Here is an 11,072-nt window from a genome sequence, read left to right on the forward strand (position 1 = left end):
TCAAGAGTTTTTAGGATTGCTTTGTAACTTAGGCTTTGTTGATGCACCAGGAAAAATACTGTGCATCAAAGAAATTTTCCCCTGTTCATACAGTTTTTCCCTGCAGCATCAAACATAGGAAAAGATATTTCCACTCAAAAAAGTCATGCATGTCATTACTTACAGGAGTAGCATCCATAAAAATCAAACTAATGATGCATCATCTCTGATCTTTTAAGCTGACTGCTGTGCTATGCCATAACACTTATAGGGGCAAGAAAATATAGCTCAGATACTCACTTCTAAAGAAAACTAGGAGAAGCACAATAACAAACATAAGAAGTATGTGGTTCGAATCAAAAGTATACATCCGCCCCTCTATCTCGTTTTGCGCCTTGACACACTAAGCTAGAAGTTCCATTCAGCATCATTTATAACTATATGCGATTGGTTAAAGGCTTTTATATTTGAGAACAGTTTTATCCTCGTTTCTCTCTGTAAGGAATTTGATTGCAGCATCATTTTGTGAGCGAGAACCTAGTTAATCAAACTGAATCCTTGCCTGTGATTAGCATTTTCAGTGCTTGGTTGCAAGAGAATGGGATATGTCCACCAAATCCTGGCTTTCCTTCTTATGCCGTATAAAAAGTTGTAGCGGATAAATGATGAACTGTGAAGACTGTCAAGATGAAGACTCAAGCTCAATTCCATGTTTCCCTGGTTATATATACACACTACCAACTTGAACATGATATTTTCTTCTGCTTTGGTTTCTTGACTGTTTTCGAATATAAAGAATTAGACTTCTAATTTCAAGTAATTCTGATCTTCAATCGGTATCCGATTAGTTGCGCATGTTTCTGCTCTGAGAATAAAATTGTGACGGAAAAGTGCCTTTAGTTAGAGAAAGACAGACAGCTTCCAAGTCATGTATGGCATGTTTCCCGTCATTCAGTCATAGAGAAGTTCCACCGTTTCCGAGCTACCCGAATGTAGTGTTTGGATGACAAGTTGAGAAAATGGAGTTCTAGGAAAACCAATGTTAATGGAAACCTAGATTTCAAATCAGGTTTCAGTATGGCCCAAAACTTGATCATGAGAACAATTTGGGTCAACTTTTGGCTTTAAAATTTTGCTAACAATGCAACGCTCTGAAATCTTCAGCACAATTTGGGCCAAACTTTGGTTTTAAATGTTGCTAACCGTGGTAGGCTTTGAACCAGCATTTTCTTAACTAGTTTAAGACCCAGTTTTGAACCAAACTGTGTATCCAAACACTTTTGGGGACTTGATTTTCCTTTTAAAACTAAAGTTGAGCTCAAAACTGGCCGGTTGTAAACTACTCGCCCTTGTAGGTCTGCTTGTTATTCATAACCTCACCGCCGATCGAAGCTTGCAGGCATTAATACTGAAGAAGGGAAGAAACTATATCTCTCTCACTGCTTGGCCAAACTAAGAAATGATCCTTTAATGGGGATGTCAACAAATCAGATGTACTCTTAACCATATCGGTTTTTTTTAAGTTGCTCACATAGTCGGATTCGAATTCTAATCCAAACGCCAATAAAGAAAAATTATATCTATATCTGAATCCAAAATCTGATTTCAGAATCCAAATCCGACTCCGAATTTTAAACCAAATCTAGTTGCGTTGGATGCAAGATGTTTATTTAAAACTAAATCCTACCTGAATCTGAATCTGATCGGATGTTTATATCTGAATTTGAATATGATTCTAATGAGTTGTCATTTCTTAAATCTGAATTTGATCCAATTTCTTAATTGAATATTAATTTTTTTTTATCTTTTCTGGTTCTTGTTATATCCAATCCAAATTAGATATATTGACATCCCTATCTATTAATCAGTGTCAACATGGATAATTTAAAAGGTTGTGAAAGTGGTTCCAACACACTAAGCTCATCAAATCCGGAGTCGCCACTCGATCCCTTGATCGCTGACAGCATCACCTTATCAGTCGTTCTTTTCTTTATTTAGAAAATGAATTAATAAATGCTTGTAACATTTAACAAAATAAAAAATCGTATAGGTTCACATTTTATAATGCTGGAAATTTTATAATTGATGCCGGAGTTCTTGGTTAGCACCATTCATTCTGGTTTCACACTCGTGCCCTTGAGAGGAGTGCAGGATGTTACAGCGGGAGGAAAGAACAGCTCAAAGAGAAGTCTGGAGTCGCCGCCATGCAGTTGCTCATGCCTCGGTGGAAGAACCAGGATATTTTGGCTACAGGACACTCAAATGGGTCGGACTCGGATCACCTAAATCCATTTAAATTCAGTCCCAACTTCATATAAATCATAGACACAGTCAGAGAAAAAGCGTTTTTTTCGAAAGAAAATGCAAAAAAAATGCGATAAACTAAATGGCAGGATAAAACTAAAAAAAACACATTTTTTTCAAAAAAATGTTAAAAACGAAAAAAATGTGTTTCTTAATGCATTTTTTTGAGTTTTTTTTTTTTACTTTTTTCAGTTTTTTTAATGTTAAACATTTTTTATTTTTTATTTGTTGTAAATCTACTTATCTTGTAACTTATGTGCTATTAGTTTCTCAATTATTTTATTTTTTTCATATTTTTAGTTTTTTAAAATTTTTAAAAAGTTAGTACATTTTTCTTTTTTTTTTCAAGTTCACCGTATTATACACTAGAAAAACCTCACCGTTTAAAACTCCGACATGTTATTTGTAATTATGTGGACCTACCAAGATCTAGTAGATCCAAAAAGAGAAACTGTTTTCAAGAGTGATGACTGCCCATCGGTTCCTGTGCATCGAAATCAGGGAAGAAGGTGGAGAAGCTTGTGCCTTCGAACCTCCCTACTTGTGCAATAGAATTGCATGCATCCATTAACGAGCTCTGAATCACGATGAATTAGAAGGGGCCTTCTCTTTGATTAAGAGGTTAAGATTAGTGTAGCATGCAAAATTTTTATGTGTGGATACCCTTTTGGAGTATGAACATTTTTTTAGTGTGATAGCTTTTTAGCCTAACATGCATCCGAAAGGAAAAATCTTCTATCAATATTTTCTAAAATTTTTGAGTTGTGTGCCCTGATATAAAATGTTGCTCATGGCTAGCCTTTTCTAAGTAGAACTTGATCGCCTAATTTTATATAGTGACTATCAAAAATATAGTTCGTAGCTTTTTTTTTTCATTTATTGAAAGCTAGCTACAAAAAGGTACCATAAATGAATCTTGTCATTTTTGGATTAGATGTTTACACGTACTCAAAGGAGCTGGCGATGCACTGAGGAGATTGGGCAACTTGTCTTGCTTACTTCACGTCGCTAAATTTTAGATACTCTTTTTTGTGATTGATGTCCAACCAACTCTATAGACCGGTGTTTCGTCCAAACGTATGCAAAAGAGTAATGGTCAAACAGAGATGTGATTATATATATATATATATATATATATATATATATATATAGAGAGAGAGAGAGAGAGAGAAAACTAGGGGCACTGTCCATGAAATGGTAAAGTGAAAAACAAAGCAAACATGAAGAAATCAACATAAATCTTACTATGATCATGTTAATTTAACTATAGTAGTAAAAGAAACAACTCTGTTGGAAAAAAAAAAGTAGTTGAATCTTTTATACGTGTAAGTTTTATACAAAGATAAACCTAGAAAATGTCCAGATAACAGGCAATGGCATCCAAGTCCAAACAAGCGTGATGGAGGATGGCGTCCTACTTTTGTTAATCGAAACATCTACAGCAGAAGCAATAGAGTTACAACATTCCAACATGTAGCTACAGAGAAGCAGAGCACGAGGCAACATCAATGGCCTCGCCGCTTTATAAATGTGAATCATTAGATCGTATGGTAGAACTCATCAATGGCCTCCGACCTCTCGGTGGGCGCTCTCCCCATCACAGGTAGAGAAAAGGAAAAGAGTATGAGAGGAATATATGGAGCCATTTGGCAATGAGAATAGTCGATTAATATTCTATGAATTTGCCCTAAAGACTTGGTAGATTCATGGAATGGTATATATATACCACAGTATCGAATAAGATTCATAGATCACTAACAAGTTATTATTGTTCACATCTCCTAAAGATTTGAAAGGAAAAAATGAGAATGCAACTTTATAAAAGGGCACCTCCTGTTCTTTCTTAGTGGGCACTGCAGCAGTTGAGTTCCTTTAAGTCGGGTTTAAGGTGTCAAGTTGTGTGCAGAATGGTGCATGCAACATATATGCATCTACAAAAAGAAGGGGCTTTGGGGTCTTTTGGAGTTTTGTAAGAAAAATATTTGTTGAACTTTTAACTTTTCCATTATTTTTGTTGTCCTTGTAGAATGAAAATTTTAGTCATAGTTTTCTCTTGTGTTTGATAGCATGAAATTTTAATTTTAAAATTAAAATTAACATGTTTAATAAAACAAGAAGTAAAATTCTGGAATTGATGAATTAAAATCATTAGGACATATGTCTTAAACAAATGAAAAATGTCTAAAGTCTTGAAATCATAATTCCACCTAGAACCATAATTCTGGAATTTTGTTTCAAGAATGAACCTATAGTTGTGAAATCAAAATTGTCTGTTTGACAATGCAATTCTCATTTCATCAAATAATGAGAATTTTAATTTTAGAATTCCATAATTCTGCTTTCATCAAACACCCCTTAAAAAAAGTCATAGCTGTATAAACAAGGTAGAACACAGAAAACATGGATCTTTAATATAACGATAAATAGAAAAAACATTTTATTTATGTAGTGATGGATGTCTTCTAAGATCTACAAATCTAGGGTGAGTATGAAAACGGCATAGCCAAACGCCCATCCATCCCTCCTGTCTCAATCAGGGGTGGAGGGAGGTGGGTCGCTGCGAAGGGTAGCCTACTCTTTGGGGCGTTAATTTAGTATTTGGTTAATTAAAAATTTGTTAACTATATATTCAATGTTTTGTACTTCTCAGCTTCTGATTTTAATTTTTTTTTTTTTTTTTTGGTCTCTCAAAGTCACAGTTAGTGTACAAAAAATCGCTCAGTTAGGGCGAAGGGTGACAGCCGGCCACCAGCCGCCGGCGGAAGGGGTGCACCAGCGCCCTTTGGCAGCTGAGCTAAGGAAAGACCAAGGGATACTCCCAAACTTTTACCAAGGTGAGAGAAGGTCCTTCCCCTACTCTTCCGTATTTAGGCTTGAGGCCCCTCCCCCAGCCACGCAGAGAGGAAGGCGGTAGCCCCACGCCGATCGACTGTATCTAGCGAATCCATTATCACGTTCCAAAAGACACAAGTCATGGAGGTCACGTTGAAGGCTGGTCATGCAGAGCGCCTCAGGGTGCGACTGAAATAGTAATGGTGGACGCATAACTCATAATATCGTACAGAGGGGCAAAACAGCACTATCTTCGATTCTTCAGACTCTGCATTAAACGACCACCGTCCTGTAAAGAGACGAGACGTCTCAGAAGAAAGAGAGGGAGAAGCCAGAGAGAGAGAGAGACGTCTGGTGCTCTCCTTCCTGTCAAATGACCTCAAAACACGCACTTAATGCAGGAGAGGGGGAACATGAAACCGAGCGCCATTACAGTCTCTCCCTTTCTCATTTATTACGGCGCCACTGACTCCGTCGTCACGTCCATTCACTATCATTTTTCCTCCTTCACGATCCTCAAAGAAACCAAAAGAGATTCAATCCAAGGAGGTTTCATTCCTCAATCATGGAGTGCGACTTGGTTCCTCGCTTCCTCCCGCTCCCTCCCTCCACGCAGTCACAATATGGTGTTCTGCCACCACTTATCCTCTGCAGACTCCGCCACCTCGACCGAGGCCTTAAAACGGACCAAAACTACTCGTTAACAAGCTTTTGATTCTTAATCTTCCTTGTTTTGTTCCTGCTTAGGGCCCAAATGACTGGAAGGCTCCATCAAGTTTCTGCCTTCCGAATTGTGGGTCATATCGAGATTACCTGTCAATTTGAGCTTACGGTATAGAAATAAGTGCTCCTAAAAATTAAACAGGTGACACTCTTTCTACGTACTCACCTTCTAAAGTCTGGGGAAATAGAATTCATGAGAATTAATGTGCCACTCTTTCTACACGCTCACCTTTTTAAGGTCTAGGAAAATAATAATAACTCATAAGAATTAAACAGGTGACACCCCTACCTGCTTGCACGAGCAGCTCCTCCTTCTACACGATTGTCTGCTCAACCAACTAGGTTATACACTCATTGAGGCAAATTTTTCTTGTTTCTCTTTAGGAGAATACTTTTTGCGTGTTTTAGTTTCAAATCCACGACAACCATCTTGTGGAATAGTCTGAAAACTGACTGCATAATCATATACATAAACTTCATTCCTTGAATCGAAGCCTACCCGACTGGATATGCGCAGATAGAAATTTGCCAGCTGAGGCACTTCCCAAATCTGAAGCTCTGCAATCAATTTTGTCAGGTCGCAATTCGCATTAAGAAGTTGAAAAGAACAGTGTTCAAAATCTTGGAATATATGTGATGGCTAGGACGATTCTTTTGAAGTTCTTAATACAAAGTTTTGTTTGGCATTTAAGCCGATCGCAATTCGCAAGCAAGTTGAATTCTATCAAAACTAGGCGCACAGGTCAGATACTTGCAGATCACAAGCTTTACTGCATTCGGTTTACTGAACCTCTGTAAAAGGCCACATTCCATTTTAAAGAACCATTTTAACAAATTAACATTTGCCCTTCATCATCTATACAATCACATCCAGAAATACAAGATCCACACTGAATCTAAATCATAAAGAAGGACTAAAGAGAGAAGATAGCAACAAAATAGAGAAAAAGCAGTTTGGGTGAGAAGCCCATTAGTGAAGGCAGTGTCAAAACTCTAAATCTAGCCTGTTTCTTATCCTGCAACCCCATCTTTCTCATACAGTACTTGCTTTTCTATGTATTGGGGACTTGAAAAAAAGGGTCGAGTTAGCAAGCTGCTGACTGCCTGGACGGGAAAATGGAGGGCTTGGCGAAGCTCAAGGGCGGTGCGGTCTTCTCCATGGCGCTGCTGCTGACGCGCTCGCAGCAGGGGCACATAGTGAGCGTGGCAGCAGGCAGAGGCTCGCAGGTGTGTGGGGAGATGACCGTGGGAGGAGCGACTCGGAGTGCCCTGAGCTCCTCCACCTCTCTCTGCAGCCGTCTGTTCTCCTCTGTAAGAGAGCCGAAGCAGCGCTTCAAATACTCGCACTCCATCTCTGTCTGCTTCAACTTAGTCCTATACACAGAAGCCACCCACATAACAGAGCAACAGATCCACATCAGAAAAATAGATAATACCAAACATGAGATAATGGAAGAAACAGTGCCATCGTTCAGCCTTCACTCTCAAAATCAGAGTCTCGGTTTATGGCTTAAAATCTGTAAAGTTATAATCGTAGACCCTTCATTCTAAATGCAACTATACATAAATAGACGAAAATCTACGAACGTAGTCTCTTTTGTTTTCGAATCCTTATGGAATCTTGTTTATGCATTAGAAAAACATGATACTGGTTCTGATTTTTCTTTTTCTTCTTCACATGAAGATACGGCTCAGTTTGAAAAACAGAAATTAAAACACATACTTTCAGATGAAGGATTTGGAAAGGACAGAGTAGCGAACACAGTAAGAACAATAAATCAGAAAAAGCACCTCGCTCGGCGGTTTTGGAACCACACTTCGACTTGGCGTGACCTGAGATTCAACTTCTGGGCCAGGGCTTCCTTCTGCTTCTGTTTCAGTAAACAAAAGCAAATCCGTTTCAGAAAGAAGGCATAGTGCTACACTGCACATTATTGAAGAAGGAAAGGAACAAACAGAAAATGGAAGAAGCATTAAGGCTGTCGTGACGAAGGCTTACAGGATTAAGAGTTTGGTTCTCCCTGAAACTCGCTTCGAGCAAGCGCGATTGCTCCTTTGTGAGACGAAGCTTCTTCCTTGGTGCGCATCCTTCTTCATCATCCTCCACACTGCCTGTCGGTCCATCTTCTTCCATCTCAGTGGGCAGGCGGTTCATGTCAAAATCCCTCATCCCCAGGCCATTATCTAGCTCCAACAAAAGGAGAATACAGATCAGAGAAAGAAACAAAGAACAAACGAACAAAGGACACGGCAAAAAGTCAAAAGAGGAAAAAAACATGAACCTTCACTTAAAGAATGTTTAAAGAAGAATAAAAATAGCTAAACGACACAATTTCAAAAGAAAAATCCCACAGAGAGACAGGGGGGTAATGAAAAGCGACGAAAAGGAAAAGTAAGGGAGAAGGTAGATCTACCTGAATTAGGATTCGAGCTCAAACTGACAACTGCCATGGTTAAGTCCAAGGAAGAAGGAGCAGCAAAGGCAGAACCCGACATGCTTTTCCTTTCTTACTGTCTCCTAAACACGAGATATCTCCCTTCACCACGAGAAGATGAAGACAGAAGAAGACGAGGGAGGAGAAGAAGAAGAAGAAGAATTTTGACTTAGAGAACAGACGCCCAAAGCAGAGCAGAGTTAAAAGAAGCCTTTTGCAAGGAAAGTGAAAAGAAGAGAGTCCCCAATTGAAAGAGGAAAGACTAACAGGACAAGACAAGAGAGTAGGAGTACACTATTATGAGAGAGGGCTGGATGGAGGATAGACAGAAAGAAATAGGGAATTGGTGAGTGACAGAAACTAGGTGAGGAAAAGAAAAAGAGAAGAAAGGAGAGCGGGAGAGAGAGAGAAAGTGGAGATGGTACAGTTTCCCAGGAAATGAATGTCTCTCATGACACCATAAACAAATGGGCCTTGGCCTTTTTGATGAAACAAAGCATAAACAATCTATAAATATGTCAAAGACAGTAAGCTTTTGAATGCAATGCCCGACAAAGAGAGGCGTGGGTGGTGTCTTTCATCCGCTCCTAGAACCGCCCCTCTCTGCTTTACTGTAGGGCAGGGGAGCATTCTCCGGCAGGCTTCCCGATCGGGGAATCCTCCCGTCGGCTTGTCGGCTTCCAGGTTGACCGCTGTAATGATTGGGACCGAGACCAAACCCCACACCTACAAGAAAAAACGAGCACCTTGCTCCCCCTTTCATCTCTTTCCCTTGTTTACTTGAAATTTGCTACTCATGAACCATGTGGGGAGGACGATAAAATATGCCTTTCTATGCTCTTACAAGTTTCGACTTTCCGGTTTCCTCACGACAATATAAAAATGTTGTTAATAATTCTCCATGTCAGGAACAACCAGAATTTGTTTTCCAGTACAAATCACCATATGACGTTTCAGCTTTTCTTTTCTTTAACACAGAATCTTTCTCCCCTTCCCCTCCTAGTCTTGTACATATGTACACACACGGCTTATACTGACTGTGGGGAAGATGGTACAGCCATTATTTTCATAAAAATGGGACCGTAAAATACTGCGTTTGGACTTCTGGCCTAGATGATTTATTTGTTGTTTTCAAAAATTTGAAGTGGGTGTTTGTTGGTTCTACTTAAAAGAGTTATAAACTTCCTCCGGCCCCTTTTTCGTGTACCCAATTCGATTTCAATGTCCCACCTACGCCCACTTTTCGTTGAGAAAGTTTGCCAATGTGCAGCTGAATTTTGGCCTTGACAACACACTACAAATCCTAAAGAGTTATTAGATGGCATGCTTGATTCTGATGAAACAAATCTATTAGCAGTTTGTCACTTTGTTTAACCTCAAAAGCGACACTTAAAAGGGGGAAAAGGAAAAACTTTTGGCACTTAGAGCGTCTAACTTGATGTGTTTGGGACACATGGGACCAGGGACTGAGGCAGGTGTCAACACTTTGTAGGCAATTGTTTATACAAACCAGCATACAAATGCTTATTTTCATACTTATAGTTGAGGATAACTTTTTTTGTTTACATATTGACGTCTCTTGAAGATTTTAAATTTTATAACTAATATCCCTTAACCAAAATTTTTTGTCCCGCCATAGCAAGAAAGTTAATGGTCGCAAGACAACTGACCAGTTAGCTAAATTAAGCATAATGTTGTTGATGACATACCAATTTGCTGTTAAATAAATAGACCCCTTTGCCAAAAAAGCAAGGGCGTAAGCACTCGCCGGAAACGGCCGGAATTATGATTGAATTAGCCGATTAGATGATCAGTTCGTTGTCATTACTCATTCAATGGTCGATAAGCAGTAACATGAGAGAAAAAGGCGTGAAAATGACCTTTCAAGGGACCCGTGTCCCGTCTTGCCTCCCTAAAAATTCATATGTTCACGCGAGTACGGTAGTGTATCAGTAATCCTTTTGCCGTCTTCATCCAATGAAATCTTTCTTTTTAGTTTAAAGCAATCAAAATGGGATCGTTTGTGTTTATTCCCACTCTTTTAGAAAATTTATAAAATCCTGATGTTCTTTTTTTTTTTAAAGGTAACTTTGTATGTAGCATTTATAAACTATAAATTAACCGAATATATTTACCTTCCTTAAATGGTTCACTAAATTTTTAAAATTTTAACATATAAACTATAAATTAACCGAACATATAGACCTTCCCTAAATGGTTCACTAAGTCTTTAAAATTTTAACACATTTTATGTGTTTGCTCATTTTTTTAGCAACAGGTGCATATTTTGGAACAAGTGGTTTGGAAAATAATATATTATATATTTCCACAAATTTGAAATTGGTAGTCGTTTATGGCCCTAATTTTTGTATTTCTCGAGCACCAACAATTGTGACACTAGACGCTGTGCATTATGTTTTTGTCTAAGTACATGCGAATCCATAATCACACTTTTATAATGCACGATATCCATGAAGGAAAAATCAAAGTTTATGTAATTGTTATCTACCGGTTCAACTAGGCAGCTGCCATTGCCGTATAAATATCAATTAAGATTTAAAACATGTAATTGTTATCTACCGGTTTTTCTAATATCTTGATGTTATCAGTCTTTGATATACTGAAACCTTGAATCTTTTTTGCATTATCTAAAATTTTTTAACATAGTTTCTGTGTGCGAACAGGGTGAGGGGATTTGTGCTTGAAGTGTTTGGGTGTCATCAAAACTGAGTTTTAAAAAACCTAATTTTATAAAAGAGAGTGAACTGATCCTTTTTAGGTTATTCCTGGTTTTAGATA

General features: G+C 38.4%; 1 protein-coding gene across 1 annotated transcript; it reads right to left on the reverse strand.

Annotated features, from left to right (window-relative positions):
- Nucleotides 1–6,618: 6,618 nt before the first annotated feature.
- On the reverse strand, nt 6,619–8,997 carry LOC116259129 (homeobox-leucine zipper protein HOX3-like). The gene is made up of 4 exons (XM_031636777.2): nt 8,253–8,997; nt 7,838–8,022; nt 7,630–7,709; nt 6,619–7,212 (listed from the first exon to the last, which is right to left on the reverse strand). Exons 1-4 carry the CDS (start codon nt 8,332–8,334, stop codon nt 6,924–6,926), a joined length of 636 nt encoding a protein of 211 aa, XP_031492637.1. The 5' UTR covers nt 8,335–8,997; the 3' UTR covers nt 6,619–6,923.
- Between the last annotated feature and the right edge of the window lie 2,075 nt (nt 8,998–11,072).

The sequence above is a fragment of the Nymphaea colorata genome, chromosome 8, assembly GCF_008831285.2.
Source record: "Nymphaea colorata isolate Beijing-Zhang1983 chromosome 8, ASM883128v2, whole genome shotgun sequence".
NCBI lineage: Eukaryota > Viridiplantae > Streptophyta > Magnoliopsida > Nymphaeales > Nymphaeaceae > Nymphaea > Nymphaea colorata.

Bases quoted from the DNA above. Each gene is read 5' to 3' on its own strand.
- LOC116259129 (XM_031636777.2), bottom strand. From the start codon at position 8,334: ATGTCGGGTTCTGCCTTTGCTGCTCCTTCTTCCTTGGACTTAACCATG. The intron at 8,023-8,252 runs GTAGATCTACCT...TGTTGGAGCTAG, and splicing joins GAGCTCGAATCCTAATTCAG to ATAATGGCCTGGGGATGAGG. The intron at 7,710-7,837 runs GTAAGCCTTCGT...TTACTGAAACAG, and splicing joins AGAACCAAACTCTTAATCCT to AAGCAGAAGGAAGCCCTGGC.